This window comes from Astyanax mexicanus, chromosome 4 (genome assembly GCF_023375975.1).
Source record: "Astyanax mexicanus isolate ESR-SI-001 chromosome 4, AstMex3_surface, whole genome shotgun sequence".
NCBI classification, from domain to species: Eukaryota; Metazoa; Chordata; class Actinopteri; order Characiformes; family Acestrorhamphidae; genus Astyanax; species Astyanax mexicanus.
The window spans coordinates 3,528,027-3,547,223 of NC_064411.1; the positions used below are offsets into that span (position 1 = coordinate 3,528,027).

General features: G+C 36.3%; 4 protein-coding genes across 5 annotated transcripts in view; 2 read left to right on the top strand and 2 right to left on the bottom strand.

Moving 5' to 3' along the window:
* Window positions 1-8,687, top strand: part of LOC125801477 (zinc finger protein 239-like) — a 558,408-nt gene extending 549,721 nt beyond the window's left edge. Inside the window, exon 4 of the mRNA XM_049478254.1 lies at window positions 6,244-8,687. The gene's annotated coding sequence lies outside the window, so the exon portion shown is untranslated. The remainder of the gene's footprint in view (window positions 1-6,243) is intronic.
* The window catches only part of LOC125801347 (zinc finger protein 271-like), a 773,213-nt gene that overhangs the window by 465,229 nt on the left and 288,787 nt on the right, over window positions 1-19,197 (bottom strand). The gene's annotated exons all lie outside the window — the stretch shown is intronic.
* LOC111194581 (zinc finger protein 239-like) overlaps window positions 1-19,197 on the bottom strand; it is a 693,226-nt gene that overhangs the window by 465,229 nt on the left and 208,800 nt on the right. The gene's annotated exons all lie outside the window — the stretch shown is intronic.
* The window catches only part of LOC125801556 (zinc finger protein 850-like), a 94,130-nt gene that overhangs the window by 70,829 nt on the left and 4,104 nt on the right, over window positions 1-19,197 (top strand). The window contains exon 3 of the mRNA XM_049478391.1: window positions 4,222-5,256. Coding sequence (XP_049334348.1) covers window positions 4,341-5,256 — 916 coding nt within the window. The 5' untranslated portion in view covers window positions 4,222-4,340. The remainder of the gene's footprint in view (window positions 1-4,221; window positions 5,257-19,197) is intronic.

Consider the following 19,197-nt stretch of genomic DNA (forward strand, 5'->3'; position numbering starts at 1 on the left):
TATAGTCTAGAGCACAGTACAGTAGTACTTTAGTTACGCACAGGTTTGGGAAACACTCTTTAATTAACGATCAATCTTAAGTACGAGTTAATGAAGTTCTTAGCGTAACGAAGCTTTCAGGAAACCCACCCCTGATCTCTATTATTAATTTTATTCCTCTTGCTTGTAGACTTGGAACCAAAATATCATCCCAATCAAACCAGTAAAAAAAAAATTCTAATTGAATATAACATTAGTTTTTGCATTAAGGTTTTTATCTCACAGCAATAATAATGAAGGAGAAAATAGATGTACTTTACATAAATAGAACAGATATAGTTAATCATAATATCAAAAATGAATATTGTTTATGCATTAATATAGCATAGATCATAAATTAACTATTTGTTTGAAGAGACTGCATGAGACGATGCTTCCGTCCACCTGAACGGTCCCGTGCATTCCAAAGCCAAACCTTTGCAACCTGCTCGATCTCTGCATCCTTTGGTGGTGGCATGATTGATCTTCTCACGGCCTCTTAAAATGATAATATAGAGATATGAGAATGCAGTCAGGTAAATACTACATCTGTTAGTGTCTTTTCATGTACAATGCTTAATTTTAGAGAAATTTGCAGACTGTATTTGATTACAGTGATTCTTATATAGTGATAGTTATTTGAATTTGAATTTCTTCAGGCTATTCATGGTGAAACATAAATAGCCTTTACAGTCACTGTGTGTGACTGGTAGTTACATTCTATAAACATGTGAGGTGGCCGATATCAGGATATCAGGTTCACAAAAATACCAAAACTTTTTAAAATGATATCTTTCCCTTAGCTTAACTGGCTATCTTTCCCTTAGCTTAACTGGCTATCTTTCCATTTTCCATTTCCCTTAATATTTCCCTTAGCAAGCCATTGTTCCCTTAGCTGGTTATTGTTGACATACTTGGATATAAAGTTAACTTACTTAACAGCAGTCTTTCTCCAAGAGCCGAGATAAGCTGCCAACTTGGGAGCCCCTCGTGTTATTTAAATGTGAGGTAAATTCTCATTCTAACTTAGGACAATGCTAACTTTTTTTAGCACAATGCTAACTTCAACATAGCTACCCTTATAATGCTACAATAACCTGAGAGTGGTAACTGCATTAGCACCACATTAGCGTATCTTAGCAAAAAATAGAAAAGCGTATAGTAGAACAGAAATTATAACTTACCTTTCAGTCACTTTGACAGACCAAAGTCACTCACTGACTTTGCCTTTAAGCTTGATCGTTGCTCTGTGGTAAAGGCACGTGCAGGGAGGGGGGAGGGGGAGGGGGGTGGATTCGTTGGTTACATGATCCTCACAATTAAATATCACATGCAAAAATAAAAAAAATGTTATATTTATAACCTTGCTGGCTTACACAAAGTGTATAGTCAAGCACAAAAACATTTATAATTTAATATTTTTATTTATTTATTATCAGCACTACCAATAATAAAGGTGAGATTATGAATCAGCACCATGGAGCAAATTCGTAGCTATCCAAAATATTAAATAAAAATATTTTTATAAATAAAAATGTATAGCTATACAGTATATGTCTTGAAAAATATGAGATGTTACTATGTGTGTGTGTGTGTGTGTGCCCCTCCAAAGGTCTCTGCACAACTCTGCTGTGGTACCTTGATTTTTCTCCACTTTTGGTTTAGAAAATCTTTCAGAGCTGATACTACATTTCACACAGTGTTGCTCCTATCCACTAAGCTAGCTAATCTACCTAGCTCTCACAGACAAAAACAATAAAAAATATTCAGATACCCTTCATATGAACTTGTTATGACACAAACTTTCAGATTGTAAAATATTGTATGGTAAATTTGGGCTGACCCAGAGTAACCTAGCATAGGATTTGTGTGGGCATGCTCACATATGTGTGCGTGCTGCCCACATATAACCCACAATGCCTACAGTGAGTAAATGGTGCAGGCTGAATTAGGGCTGACCCACAGTGGCCCTGCATGAGATTTGTGTGCACATGCCAAAGTGCAGGTTGCCGACATATAACCCATACCGGGTATGAAATGGCGCAGGCAGAATTTGGGCTGACCCACACTGGCTCTGCATGGGAATTGTGTGGGCATGCTAAACTGTGCTTTGCCCACATATATCCCACACTGGCCCTTCAGGGTGTGAAATGGTGCAGGCTGAATGTGGGCTGACCCACAGTGGGCCTGCCTGGGATTTGTGTGGGCGCATCAAAGTGTTGGCTGTCCAAATAATTCCCACACTGGGCCTACAGGGGCATTAATGCACTGGGCTAGTTCAGGCTAGCCCACAGCGGCCTTTTATAGGATTTGAGTGGGCCAGCCAATGAACAGGCTGCCCACAGAAAACCCATGTTGGGCCTGTTTGGAATTTTAATGGGCTAGCCCCTGCCCACAGTGCCCGCACTTAGCCCACGAAGGGCCGATGTGTAGCTTTTTGCTGGGTAATAATGCACTCCATATATGCAGGATTAAAGTAAAATAAATTATACTGGACATATACATATATAAAATGTCTCTAGAAGATATATAATAGGAAATGAAAACAGTGTGAATTTTTCTTTTGCTTAAAACAGCAAGAAAGTACTACCCTGACTGTGATAATTAGGGGTGGGTGATATGGCTCCATATTTCAGGGTAATATAGTTCATGATGTTCAAAAATATTGGCAACATTATTTCTTACGATATTTTATGGCATACTGCCTTATTAAAACAGATTAATGTAATTTCTGGAGCTGTGATTGTATGCAGATAAATTATCCCATAAATGGTCCTACACCTGAATAAAAAAAGTAATATTATCTAATTTCTAGAACATAAAAACAGGAAGGGGTAGGTCGAGACTCTTCATCAAGCATATACATTTAATACAGGCTTTTTCTGCTTCCGGTCACTGAAATTATTGTATTGAAAAACTAAATATTTGATTATAAAAGGTGAGGGGTAGAGATATACTGCAAGTCAGAAAATTACAAAGATATTTATAAGATAAAATGAGATACACTTTGTTAGAGCAGTATGACATATTTACAGCTAGTGCTGGACGATATGGCCAAAATTTATATCACGATACATTCCTTAATTTCGGTCGATACAATATAATTTCGATATCGATATAAATATTTGGAAGGCCTCAGAAAAACTGTTAGGAATCCCTGCAATGGAAATCTGTACCTATTACTGTCTTTAAAGCCTCCTCTCATAAAAAACTGTATAATACTTTAGAAATAAAAAAATGGTCAGAATGAATTAATGCTCACCTTTATTTGCATGTAGCAATATAAAAACATGACATCTCTGTCAAACACAAACCAATAACCTATTTACATTTTACCAATATAAATAACTTTACATTACAACAGAGGCAGAGCTTCTTATCCTTTTGTAAACATATTTAACAGATCAAAACAAAAGTGCCTCATCCAGGATAAAGAATGCAGAAAGCCTTCATTTATATAAAAGGAACACGATATCACCGTTAAATAAACAAACCTATATCAACTATAAATAACTTAGATACAACATAAACTACATAAGTGCTTCAGCCAGAATAAGGAAGATATTGTGTGTAGTGAAACTGCTTGAGGTGGTGGAACAGATTAGATGCATTACCGTTGCTAGTCAACTCCACTTTCCGGCACAATTGGGAGCAAGCTGAAGTTTATCAGACCTTTGAAAGCCGAACCACTGAATTAGACCTGCCTCCCTCAACTATCTCTCCTGTTTAATCACTTGTGGAAGCATCAGGTGTGCTCATTCTGCATCTAAAATCTAAAATTCTGCATCAGGGCCGAGCCTAATCGAGGAACTCGGTTCGGCCGCACTGCGCTCCGCTCGGCTTCATAGCGGGAGGTTCTAGGTGTGGACCGGAGCGCAGCCGAGCTTCAAGTTTTAGTAGTATGGATTATAGTGTAAAGTGTGATACTAAAGTAGTAGTATAACACTGTATTCAGTGCTCAGGACAGCAGCAGTGTTTCTGCTACATACATTTTGCAGCTGCAGCCTGCTGACAGTCAAGATACAACTACATATTAAAATGTCTGTGAATTTATAATGGGATAAAAGTACTGAAGCCTTTATTGTAGTATGAAGGTGTCCCAGTATTTTTCTCCATATAGTGTAACTAATGTAGGTAATTCTTTTTGGTTAATTGACCTGCTTTTATTTTAATACACAAAATTGTTTTTCTTTGTTTTTCCAGAATAAACAACCAGGATGTTTAATAAAGAACAGTGTTAAACTGCTGAAAGAGGTGAAGCACAAGCCATCCAGAAGAATCTCCTGAAAACGCAGAAATTGTTTGCTACATTTCACAGACAGATGGAGCCAAGTCCCAACATGGAGAAACATCAGCACTCTGTCAAGAGTTTTACTAAACAGAGTGATCTCAAAAAACACCAGCGCATTCACACAGGAGAGAAACCGTATCACTGCTCAGACTGTGGGAAGAGTTTTAATCAACAGGGTCATCTCAAAAATCACCAGCGCATTCACACAGGAGAGAAACCGTATCACTGCTCAGACTGTGGAAAGAGTTTTACTGAACAGAGTAAACTCAAAATACACCAGCGCATTCACACAGGAGAGAAACCGTATCACTGCTCAGACTGTGGGAAGAGTTTTAATCAACAGGGTCATCTCAAAAAACACCAGCGCATTCACACAGGAGAGAAACCTTATTACTGCTCCGATTGTGGGAAGAGTTTTACTGAACAGAGTAGTCTCAAAATACACCAGCGCATTCACACAGGAGAGAAACCGTATTACTGTTTCGACTGTGGGAAGAGTTTTACTCAACAGAGTAATCTCAAAATACACCAGCGCATTCACACAGGAGAGAAACCGTATCACTGTTTCGACTGTGGGAAGAGTTTTACTGAACAGAGTACTCTCAAAAAACACCAGCGCATTCACACAGGAGAGAAACCGTATTACTGTTTCGACTGTGGGAAGAGTTTTACTGAACAGAGTCATCTCAAAAATCACCAGCGCATTCACACAGGAGAGAAACCGTATTACTGCTCAGACTGTGATAAGTGTTTTACTACACAGAGTACTCTCAAAATACACCAGCGCATTCACACAGGAGAGAAACCGTATTACTGCTCAGACTGTGGGAAGAGTTTTACTCAACAGAGTGATCTCAAAATACACCAGCGCATTCACACAGGAGAGAAACCGTATCACTGTTCAGACTGTGGGAAGAGTTTTACTTTACAGAGTGAACTTATATTACATCAGTGCATTCACAAAAGATAGAAAAGTATCCCAAATCTGTTCCTCTGCCATAAAAAATGCAAACCTTAAATCTTTCAGACAGCCAAAAACACCTCATCATGCACAAAATCTTCACTCTGTTACAAGAACTAAATTTAAAAATGGCTTTTTACAGGTTCAGAAAAATGAATCTTATCCAGAGATGATGTTTACTGAATTTCATGCTGTGTTTTTATGTATGTTTGTATACCTACATTAGTTAATGCCTGCAGAGCTCTTCAACACTTAGTGTTGTGTTTTAAGAAGTTTTTACACACAGAATCATAAATGGTACCACTAACAGCATAAACTAGGAACATACATTTTTACAATTTTTTCAGTGATATGCTGAATAAATAGTAAAGCGATGATGCTAGCTCAGAGTAAAATCGTATATTAAATCTCAGCATTAGCTTTAGAACTAATAATAAACAAAAGTGAGGATTTTATCATTCTGGGACATTTTTAGGTTTAAAAATTGAATATGCTTTGCCATAAGTAGGAAATGATCATTTGGTCAACTTATGTCATTTACAGCCTTAACACATTCTCAATTGTTTACATATAAAAACTTTCTTTATTTTTTCCTCCACTCCACGTTTGTAGTTTGTAGTTGGAGCGAGGGCACTGCCAGTGTTTGCTCCAGATGTTAGATTAGCATTACTTAGTCTTTTAAAATTTAGATGTCGTAGTTTAAAGGAGTAGAGTATTCTTAGGAGTAGAGAATATTCTTAGCTTGCAACAAAAGGCCAACAAAATCCTTTTCAGAGTTTAAAAAAAAAAAAAAAAAAAAAACGGTCTAGCTGTAGTTTCCATACTGAAAGCAACACTCAGCAGGCTATGCAGCAGTAAGACTGCAGGATTCTTGATTCCCTCTACTGCACATGTGTCAAACACAAGGCCCGTGGGCCAAATGTGGCCACATCCAAGCGAGAGCGTGTAAGATCTTAGTGTCTATAATAAATAGGTCAGAAGCGTTCTTTGACCAAAAACTACATTTCCCACAATGCTTGTCGATTGTATTACCCGTGAAGTTACGGCTTACTGCCACTACACGGCAGTGTAGTCATTGATGTGGAAACCCTGCCGGAGGGAAGGCGTAACTTCGCGGGTGGAATTGAGACATACAAACGTTTATCCCATAATGTCCAGAAAAAGAGAAGCTGATGCAGACGGACGGCTGTGCTTCAAGGCGAAAGACCGGTATGCCTTTTGTGTTACGAAGAGTGTTACTGACCAAAATAAACGCTTGTTAGGAGAGATATAAGTTCTGTGTAAATATTTATAAGACAATAGCTGACAAAATCTGTTTTAATGACGTTAATAAACATCACTGTGACAGCGCTAGTCACAGTTTCACCTCAGCAAAGGACGAGGACGTGAATCACTTATCTAACCAGCCTGTACTGATTTCTGCCCCCAATAACCCTTTCAATACCCTCTAATAGCCTTTAATAGTCTTCAGTAGCCTTCAACAGTCTAACCTTGCAGCCGTGGTGTGTTCTAAACTCCGTAGTTATAAACATCCTGAGGTTAGCAGCGCGCTAACTGACCTGTTTATAATGTAATCCCAGCAGTGACTCCGTGACGGCTGCGCTAAACTGCTGCTATTAGCTGCTTGGGCTGAAAGATGAACTGTAGAGAGCTGTATTATTCGGTTAGTGGGGTTAAAACCTTTATTTTCTACACAGAAGAATTTTAAAAACTGTAAAAACGCTCCAGACTTGCTCAGCTGAGCCCTGTAGCCCGTGGCTGGGCTGTAGCTCTGACTCAGTAAAGACTGCGGGCTTGTGCTGCTGCTGCAGCTCCGACTAGTGGTTGGATGAGGAACTGCTAAATCTGAGGAAATGCTAAATCTGTCACATGTTCTTAACAGCTCACAATTTTTAATTTTATATTTATTAAGCCTTATTTCAGTATCAAACGTTTTGATCAAAGTTAATGTAACTTGTTTTTTTGTCATTCCTATTCACTTGAATAGTTTGGTTCTTGATTGATGGAGTTTTTGGATTTCATAACATGACAAATTAAAAGGATTTATGTTAATAGAGCAACAAGCAAACATTTTTTCCATGCAACTGTAATATTTGATTGAATAAATAGTATATTGAGAGTTATTTAACATTAAGGAGTAATTACATTCATTTTATATTACATTTGGTTACATTTTATTACATTTATAAGTTACATCTGGCCCTCAGTGGACAGCCAATATGCCAATGTGGCCCTCGGCCAAAATGAGTTTGACACCCCTGCTCTACTGGTTTTCTCATTGGTCTATGGTTCAGTCAGTCTGATTAAAAATCTGCAAGTTAATCTACAGGGATATTTGGTTGCGTTGTGTTGCTAAAGTTATATACTCTGTTATCTTTTCCTTATTTGGTATCATTTTGCTAAAGGGTTTTTTTTATATCTCTAAAGGTACTAAAAATATCTAATCCATTTACTTTATTGATTGTTTTATCCAGTACCAGCTATTATCGTTGTTTTACATCACCTTATGTATTTACTCATATTCATATCTATGTGATTCAATAAAAGGCTTTTATATTGCAAGATCTGCAATCTTATCTATTCTTTCAACTTAAGCATTTAGCCAAAAGCTTTTGTACACAGCCAAACATACATTCAAGCAACCACTATATACAGTGCCTTGCAAAAGTATTCGCCCCCCTTGAACTTTTCAAACTTTTGCCACATTTTGGGCTTCAAACATAAATATATGATTTTTTTGTTTGTTTTTTTGTGAAGAATTAACAAGTGTGTAAGAATACGGAGGAGTTTTGCCTTACTATGTTCATTGTTCATTGATTAAAGGGTTGATCTGTGTGTAACTAAATCAGCATTTCACTTAATCAGTATGTTATTCAAGCATTTAGCACGATTCATGATGATTCACATTGTGACTTAGAATGTATGTATATTGTGTCCTTGTGCTCAAAGCAAGGCCGTTTTTCTTGCAACTTAGCATGATTGATTTTTTCCAGCGGAACCATGAGTTTCTGTACATGTAATCTATAGTCTGATAAGGTTGGGGTGACCGAGTTCTCGGCTGACGTATAGGATGAATAACTGCTTATCAGTATCAGGATCCGGGGGGTGTGAGGAGCCTCCTCACACACCATTAGACTGAGGCCAGGCGAATGCCTGTTTTTATTAGACTCTGTCTAGGAAGAAGAGTAGAGTTGGGCAGGAGAGCTTCTCCCGAGAGGGACTACAGAGCCACAGGTCCTGTTCACACAGCCGAGAACTCTGGAAACCCCAACTTTTCTCACCTTTGGGGTTTTCCTCTTATTTTCACCTTTTTATTTCAATTCAGTTTTTCAATAATCTTTTTACTCAATTTTTGATGTATCCAAAAAAACTGTTTTGCTCAGAAGATTCTTTGAATAAAATCTGACGGAACTACAATTTTGGACTGGATCTCCTTTTCTTCTTTATGACGTATCATGCCAGATACATCATAATTCGAACAGGAGATCAATAATCTTTCAATCGTGAAGTGGAACGAAATTTATTGGATACACATTATGTTGAGATACTCAGTATTTTGAGAACATTGGTATTTAACTCGTGTGAAACTGACACCAATAAATCCATAACTCCTGCTATTTACTTACATAGAAGTGTTTTTTTTCTCAGTAGCTCAGTCGCTGTGAAGTGTGGAGGATAGTTTTGCAATATATTGATTATCGCTGAATCGCAGTTTTGAGATATCACCGTTATCATTAATTTACCACTTTGCTCAAAGGTGCTGAAAAAAACTTGAAAATGGGCCTTGAAAGTGCTTGAAAAGTGCTTGAATTTTACCTTGTAAAAGGTGTTTGAACCCTGTGTTTAAAAACCCCAGCAGCACTGCTGCACCTGATCTACATGTACCAACACAACACACACAAACACGTCACCACATTAGTGTCAATGCAGTTTTAAGAAATATTTATCACGAAAATAAAGCTCTCTGGCGCTGGGAATTAAATATACAGGGTAAAATTTAGGCTAATCGGATATGCAGGTGAAAAAATAAACTGTGAAAAAATATGTGTGTGAATATGTGTATGTTTATACCTACAAATCTCAAATGTAAATTGACATAATATGGACCATTAAATGACGGTAACAACCTGACCGTTTGACACTTAGCTAATCTGCATACCAGTAGGAGAGAGCAGAGATAGACTGGCTGTGTATGAAACGGTAGGCAGCTACCACAATCCCTCATGCCTGAGCTGTTCATATGTTAACACCCACTAAATGATTAACCCTTTACAAGTATTATTATGAACTTTAGGAAAAAGAATATAAACAGAATTGCCCTTTTTTCTATTGTGAGTTAAATGAAGTCACTGCTGCCTATTCTAATAAGCTAACCGTATGACTAGCTTGATGAGTTCTGGGGACATTTTTACATGGGATGTGTCTGAAAGATCTGTGGAAAAAAAGACATTGCTTAAAATAATAAAAAGTATTATTACAAACGTTACAAAAGGACTTTCTGAGCTGAAAACAACAAAAATGAAAATATTTTTATAAAATTTATTGAGATATCATATATATCCTATACCCAGTTTATAGACACATTTGGGACATACCGGGGTTGGACAATGAAACTGAAACACCTGTCTACAGTCACTCAGTTTTGGATCTTAGTTTGCATAAAAATAAATTTATGCCAGTTTTTACCCTGAGCTCTGGCTTGCTCCAATTTTTTTCCTCCTTTTTTCCTCTCTGTATAACAAACTCTTCTAGTTCCTCCCTTTACCCAAGTTTGATTTTAGGAAGTCTTTATAGCCACAGGGTCAAAATGAGACGCATAAACACTACAGAGCAGGGGTCTCACCATGGGCGCAGATGATTATAGTGACCTCATCCGAAATCTACCATCTACAAGCATAAACGTTGGGGTTTTAATTTAATTAACTGTACGTTTGTGGAATTCTGTGTTCCACAATGCCCTCGTTTTTAAACTAGGAAGCGTTCAGTTCAGAGGTTACATTGTTCGGAGCTCCGTGTTCCAGTTCCAATGTAAATTTAACGCACCTTCTCAAGTCCGGGGTTCTAAGGAGCTGGTAACTGCCTGTAGACTACAGACACAGGCAGTTACCAGCTCCTTACGGTACGTGTCCACTGGCACTTTTTTTCAACGCTGGATCTCCTTGCTCGTTTTTGAATTAAAATGAAGCAACAGAAGTAGACAGTCATAAGTTTAATAATTTTATTTTTTTACCAACCTCACTGTAACCTATAGCTCTATAAATCCATATTCTGCCGCTTTCAGCTTCTCTTCTGTGGTTGAAAGGCGCCTGTTCTGTGTGTGTGTGTGTGTGTGTGTGTGTGTGTGTGTGTGTGTGTGTGTAAGAGGCTTGTGTGTGTGTGAAGACGCAGCCTGCTCTTCCCTCATTGGCTGGACGCAGCCTGCTTTTCCCTGATTGGCTGGACTGGACACAGTGCGGCGGCCGGATTTATTTGAATAAAGTTGAGCCGGATTGCGGAGCTGCGTTAAACGCAACAACCCGGCATGCACCGAGGCATGCAGCGGCTCTCTCCATTGATTTTATGTATGATGTTATTATGATGTTATTTTAGTAAGCAGTCGCTGTTAACTGAAATTATAAGATGTAAAATGTTAACATTGTCTTCCTGGTCTTGCCTAGGCTGTAGCAATGAAGAAACAAAAAACAATGACAGCGTTTTTTAAAAAACCAAACAATGTGATATGGAATAGTAGGATGTCAGTGATTTGGCATCATGGTGTAAGAATGCGCGCAGATGGCACTGGGGACATATTGACATACCAGACCAATAACAGTTTCAGTATGGCTAGTGTTGATCAGAAAAGTGATTATTCTAAAGTTTATTGCAGCATATATATATATATATATATATAATTTTACAGCTTGGTCCCCCCCAGTTCAAAATGTCCATCTGTGCCCCTGGGTCTCACACTCGCGGCCCGCGGGCCAATTGCAAGACGTGTTGTTACAAACAGCAGAGATGTAGTAATGATTCAGGACGCTGTGACACATTACAAATACGTGCTTTCATGCTGAAATACTTAATATTATGCTCTTTAACAAAGACAGACATGTGGTATGGCATATTAATGAGTGCATAAATTAATTATATATATAAATTAATTATATAATTTCTATTATTATTAGAAAAATAACAAACGAAAATTAACCCAAAATGTTGACAAAAATATAATCTAACGAATTTCAAAACATAGAAACGAAAAACGTTAAAATGGTATTAATACAACAGTTTAACACCTGGATCAAACAGTTATAAGGATTTATATTTATGCTTAGTACACAGACTAAGCTTAATAGAGCAGACACAGGCATTCTGCTGTCCAGAATTTTAACAGATGCTTATTCTTACTCAATAGCTGGAGTTTTTGAAATGAAAAATTAAAAGAGAAAAGAACTTTGAACTGGACATAACTTTATTTATGTCATTTATGTCACATTTCACTTTGCTATTATGTAACTGAAAGTCACTTTTAATTTTTTTTTTTCATATCTAAAAAATAAAGCATCACCCTGTCATCTGGTGCTGCATGTCAAGTATATAAACCTTAAAAAAAACATTTGAAATACACAGCAATATAAAGCTATATGTTAGCGTTCATTTCTTATCACCAGGGCAAATTTATTTTAAAAATGTATATATTAATTAATTGACTAAAATCTCTCCTGCGCTTTAAAATGCTGCAGTCACGCAGAACGAGCTTGAAAGCTTGCATGGCACTGCGATTAAAAAAAAATAAATAAATAAAGTCCTATAAAGTGTAGCCAAATGTATGGTATTAAATTCGAATATTTACTCATATTCAATCAAGAGAAATCAGGCAAAATGCGCCGCTCTCTCTCTCTCTCTAGCATCGCCGAGCTGAATTCAGCGCGAGGCTTCAAATAATAGTTTAGTTAAATTAATTAAGATGAGTGAGGACCTGTAAAGTTAATCAAATATTGTCAAATATAAAGGATAGGTTGAGGTTTTGGTGAGCTGTTTCAATTATTTGAAACCGAAACTAACTGAAACTGATATTATTCTGCGCACTATTAGAAAGGCTTTGATTTTGTTTTAAATGAATTTTTATTTTATATTAATTATTTTTTAATTCATTTTAAATATTTTTATTATTTTTATTGATCAAATATTTTTTTCATAAGATATATATTTTTTATTTTTGATGTATTAATTTTTATGATCTTTTTAAAGTTTTTTATTCTTCCTTTTTTATCTTTATATTTTTTCCGTCTATAGTAAATGTCAGTTTTTATTTCTAATTTTTCTCATTTTATTTATAATATTTTTAATCCCTTTTAAACTGTAAATGTTCAGCGGCACAGTAAATGAGGGTCCTCCTCCAGTGTAAATAACCGATTGCTTGATTAATGTTCAATGTTGCAAACCCAGTTTTTACATAAACAATAAACAGAATAAAGAATAAAATAACATTGCTGATGTATCTTCAACAGCACATCGCATCCTATTCACTTCAATGGAGAGAGCCACTGCATACAGGCTGGGTTGGGTTGCGTTGCGTTGAACGCAACCCCGCATTCTTTATTCAAATGAATCAAGCCGCCGCGCTGCTTTCAGCTAATCAGGGACTTCACACACACACACACACACACACACACATTCGAGCCTTACACACACAAACGGCAAAATATGGATTTATATAGAGCACAGTAAAGTTCATTTAATCATTAAAAGTTTAAAATTGACTACACCTGTAGCCTTATTTGGATTCAAGATACGCCCACACGGCGAGAAGAGAGATCTGGTGTTCTGTCGACTTGTGCTACCCTGACAAACCGTGCTACCCTTTTGTGTATATTTAAAGGTAAAAGCACAAAAGTAGCACAATATTAGAGCATGTTTCCAGCAGAAGTTCATGTACTATGTTTGGATAGTCTAAATCACCGTATCAGGGTAAAGTTATGGTAGTAAGAGTTTATTATAATCTTTTTTTTATTTTAAGATCATATTTTATTATTATTATTATTATTATTATTATTATTATTATTATTATTATTATTATTATTATTATTATTAATTGCCATTACACTTTGACAATGTAATGACAGTCCAGGTTATTAAATGAACAAAAAATATTAGAAAAACAGAATTATTATAGTACACTTGAAATAATAATACAAATGTAGGTTAGCACATGCGCAGTGTCTTTAGAAAGCGTGTATCGATGGGTAGCATAACTCGACAGAACACCTGGCATGGCAGAATGTGTTGAATAAAATACGTGTTCTTGTCCTGTGCGGCCCAGCCTCACCCAGTCTCTACCTACAGCGGCCCCCAGATAGAATAAGATTGAGACCACTGCTATAGAGCCAGAGAACCAGCTTAAGTTCCAGACCTGAAGATTCAGACCAGTAGTTCCAATGAACTTAATACACATAAACAGTCCACAAATACAGCTACAAACTACAAAAGCATACAATAGACCCAACAATAAATGCTTAATGTTCCTACAAGTACAGGCGTTTAACAAATATCACTCATTTGTATCTCTACAGGACGCCAGAGCAGCCAAAACATTAAGTACACACAAAAATCACCAGTCACACGGCATATTACTTAGTTTCACATTGAAGGGCAGCCTTTAAAAAGGCTTTTTAATATAATATGACACAATATCTGTCTTATTTCCATGATAGTTAGCTAAATATTTAATTAATCCAGCATGCGCTCTCCGTTTTACTACTAATCAATGCGCGTAGCCTGACCCCTTCATCCGAGCGCAGAGAAGGGGCTAGGCAGCCATGGCCCCGCCCCCGGAGTGAAAAGCATGAGTCTTATTGGTTAGATTGTCCTAAGACTTTTCTAATAGACTCATTACTACACCCTTCTCAAAATCAGGAGAAGGGTCCGCGGACACGTGAGCAGAAGACATTTTAAAGAGCTTTGATTGGTCAGTACCGCTGTCAATCATACAGTCCTATAGCAACGAAAAACACTGGCTAATGCTTTGAATCAGTTGCTGTTTTTTCGTTAATCTATAAAATAAATGCTTACACTTGCAATAATTATATACATCCTGATAAAAAAATATGTAATTATTTACATGCACATTTGGTCAGCCCTTAGAAGGCCTTAGATGCCTTACTGCACACCACTGATATGTATATTGAATATGAATTATACATAATACTTAAGGCTGGACAATAATTTAAAATCACTGATTGTCTCCAATAATGTTTTTGTATTTTTAAACGAATATATTTTTTATTAAATATTGGCCTGGAGGTCTAAGACAGCAATGGTCCTCCAACTAAAAAATATTCTTAAGAGGCATTTAGTATTTACAGCATCTGTTACCGACTGACGTTCATTAGAGAGAGCTGCGTCAGTTCAGTGCATTAATTTGAGAAGAAAAGACAGAACCCAATAGGCATATGTATAGCCATACACCTTATATAAGGTGTATACACCTTATATAAAGTTCTTAATACTGTTGTATAAAAGAAAATGAAAGGTGGGTTAACCCCCACCTCTCGTCCGGGGTACAACTCCCCTACGTGTTCGTTTGATAGAGAGTCGTAGGCAGGTGGAGTGAAGTTGAAAGCAAACCAAGTATTTATTACTGAATTCAGGAGAACCAATACATACAAGACAGTTAACAGCCGTCCCAGTAGAAGTTCTGACCCCCCTCTGATCTGACTCCATGTTTATACCCCAAATGACGTGAAACCTGCTGATGAGGCGTTGCTAAAATCATCTCATGTTAGCATGCGTAATTTCACGTGTTAGTACTCAAGTTTCACAGGTCTGACCGGACCACTAATGTTTGGCCTTGATTGTGTCCAGCCGGACAGTGTGGTATTGTTTCAAGAATTGACTGGGTCCAGTCAGACAGTGTGATATTGTTCCAGTAATTAGACAGTGCCGCCCTCCCTATGTGCGCGTGTCCTCCTCCCGCTTTGGTAGGTGAAGAACTTTGCACGCACAGAGAGAAAGGCCGCACTGTTCGTCTCGAAGTCTCTTTTGTATCAATTCAGTTCATCCAGAGTGCACTAGCTGATGATTGATGGCCGTTAGTCAGAAACATGCAGTAAACGAAATGCTTCAAGCATAAGCTACACACGTCACACAATGGATTCCATATATTATATGTTAATGTGTTAGTAGCGCGTGGTTAGTCCGCCATATAATAGGTCCTATGTGTTAGTAAACGCCTTATGTATCATGTGGGTTAATTTGTCATAATAAGGTTGGTGTTAGTCACATGCCTGATCAAACAGTGTTTTACTATATATGTAAAGAATATACTGTGATTATTGGTTAATCTTCTATATAAATGCGTGTAAAATACACTGTGAGTAATAAAAATGATCAAATACAATGTGAGTATTGGTTATGCATATAGAATACAAGGTTTCACACAATGATTATGTAATTATAGATACTAAGATAAGTAATCATAACTGAAAGATATTTGTCAATACATTCAAGGTAAAATAAACAGTTACTCTTCAATACCAATACAGAAATGAAGAAATGTATTGTGTGTAAAGGATGATTTACACTTCTTACATAGATATAGGCTTCATAAATGTATTTAAAGTAAAAAAAAAAAGTATTTATTGATTTTAATAGTTCCTAGATTTTTTTTTTGTTACAGATGTACTGAGCCATGAGACTGCAAAAATGTATATAAAAAACTGTATGCTAGAACTGCATCATTTTTAATTTCTGCCTTGAATGTCCTGAATCATTACTACATCTCTGCTGTTTGTAACAAATCAAACCACATTTACATACGTAGTGAGTGACTCCTTAGAGGGTTCTTAAAAGGTTCCCTGGAACCGGCTCCGGCACCAACACTTTTTTGGTGGAAAAGAGGTATAAGAAGAGCCGGCTCTTTCGGCTTCCAAGTAGCTCCTTATATTTTTTGGTTGCTTAATTCAATTTATTACCAAATTATGTGTATAATGAATTAATAGAGTTGAAACATACATTATATAAAATATATATTATTTATATGGCTTTATTTTTATAAAAAATAAATAGTGAAATACAAAAACAAAGGCCCATCTCAAGTAAACAAACAGGTCCAATGTAAATGTGTATATTAATTTCAAATGTGCAACTCTATACAGTGAAATAAACAGCGCTCAACACCATCAACAAAGTGTCACTCAACAAAATAAAAAATAATTGTGCAAATAAAAAAAAACAAGCATCCAGGTGATGTTTTTTGAAAACTTTAGCAAAGATTGACATAAAAAGGAGCTCATGTTTGAGGGTTTGATTGGTTTCTGTTATGATCTGCCCTGTTGTGGAAGAAGGAGCTGATGTTGCTACAAAACACAGTTTATGTGAGGTCACATGTGTAAGGTGTGGGTAGATCAAGCACTTCAATGTTGAATGCTCTTTTTGTCAATCAGAACGTGAATCATCTTTTTTTATGTTCCATTGTATCTTAATTCTGGCAAGACTTTTCTTCTTTCTATTTAAAGAAAACTAAAATCTCTGTAAATGTGAACCTTGGTGATATATATGTTTTTTTTTCATACACTGATCTTGATTTTAAGTATATTATTAATATTATTATTTTATTGAGTAAATACTACTATCATCATTGTAAATACTTGATTTGATATCTTCTTACTGGACTTTACTCCACTTTTGAAATCCTTTAGATATTGCTAATAATAAGAAATGTCTAAAAACTGTAAGAGTTTATGAGGAGCTTTCACTGTTGCCTCTTGTTAGTATTTCTCTATTTCTATCATTAGTTTTCTTCCTTAATGTATATTTTTTTATGATGTCTTCTATTGTGGTTTATTTGTATCATCGTAAAACTTTAATTTATACATTTATATTATATTATACCCATCACTAATAACTACAGTGCCGTAGTTTAACACTTTGTTGTTGTGCTGTTGTACCAGAAAAGAATGTAGACTGTTAAAACTTACTCCTATCACCATGTTCTGTGTTACAGGAACCAGAGTCACTGAAGATCACAGTGGAGATGGAGATCGTGGGAATCTCCACAAAAGGCGATGAGACTGTTCTCCTCAGTGACAGCATGGAGGAGTTCAGCGTTCCCGCCACTGTGTGGAGTGGTGATGTTAAAAGTAACTGTTGTGAGGGAAGGGGAGGTAATTTTAAACATTGAAAGCCCACTTTTTAATGAACCATAATGTGGTAATTCGACAAGTTAAGTTTTTGTGTTGTGTTTGTAATATTTCTTAGCATGTTCTGTTAGGGTTTTTTGGGTGGGCGGGAGGGCATGTGTTTGTGTTTTTGATTGTTTATGTGTGTGTTGTGTTTAAACTAATTCAAAATAAAATGTGTTTAATTGTTTTTATACCTGTCTTTTGAATTTAAACACATTCATTTAAGCTTACTATCCTTTCCCTGCTAAAACAAATATTCTATGGTTTCTATATTTTTCTGCTGGTTTTGTGGTGTTTTGCAGTGTTTTTCTAAAGGTTTTTATCAAAATGTAAAAGTCTATTTAAGCCCTTTTAAACCCTTTGAAAGTATTTTCTTCAAAATGGGCATTTTTCAGAAAGACATGTGCTTGTGGTTTATGATCATAACAGTTTCTGCTTTTAAGAGTTTACACTGCTGGGCTGAAGCTATACTAAACCATAAAGAGGCATATCTGTGCTGCACCACCATTTATTCAATGGTATTTGGATATTAGCATTTAACCAAAAGTTTTAGAACACAGCTCAATCAGACAAACGTATTGGCATTCCACCATTTAGCCATTTTTGTGCATTATATTTATTGTTTTATTCTGTTCTTTTTTTGTATATTAAAAAAAAAGTTATTGCTGGAAATGAATCAATCTGCTGTCAACTTCAGGAAGCTTCGGTTGATTCATCACTTCAGAACAACCTCAATGTACAATGTACAAAAGTTATAAGTCACTCAGATTTAGGAGACTCGGTTAGTCTTATTTAGAAAATGTTGACCATACATTTATTATATATAAAATTGTAAAATGTGAAGTTTTAAAAACAGTTAGGTTTAGTTATTCTTGTGATTCGACTCCTACTGATTCATTGAACAGAATAAAGTGAAGCTTGTGCAACTGGAAAGTCATTCAGCTCTTTCTGAGGTAAGATGTGGTGGATATGGTGGTGATAAATTACGATATTATAAAGTCACTTTTCATATTGTATGGGAATAAGTAATGTTTTATGTGATGTATGATAATATGGAATATGTTTATTTGTATATCATGTATTTATGGTGATACGTTTTTTATTATTATACGTTTATTCGTTGATAATCTCAGAGGCTCACTTTGTGGCTGCTAGCTAGCTTTCTAGTTATAATTACCAAACATGAACGCTAGCCAACACCTAAACGCGGTTCTCTTTCAGAAAAAATACCTTAAATGTCTTTAATTGATACTCGGATGTACAAATTAAGATCATTCAAGTTTTCAAAGAGGTAAAACCTGCTTTCAGTGTCTAGCCATAATAAGAGAAAGTGAGCAGCTAGCCATAGCTCACTTTATCTCAGTCCTAGGCTGTATTCGAAATGGCATACTACTATACTGCATACTGCACTAGTATGTACTGCATACTACACACCGCCCAGTATGTAGTATTCAGTACTGCAACACTTTTGATTGTAGTACCCTACACGGTCCCGTGACACACCAGTCAGTGCTCTGAAGTGCTCAGAATTCCTCAGAGTGAGATGTAAACAGAAAGAACATGAAAAATGTCCTACCTTTTCATTATTAAGACTAATGAGATCTGCATACTGTCCAGAACTGCAATTGCTGCTTTAATTTTAGAGTTTAATGTAAGTTCAGTTAACCCAATTCTAACAACCATTTAGCAGCAGCCCCCACAACCCAAGTAAGTTCCAGTTATATTTAAATATGTTTTCCTATTTATTTTAGTAGATTACTATTTTC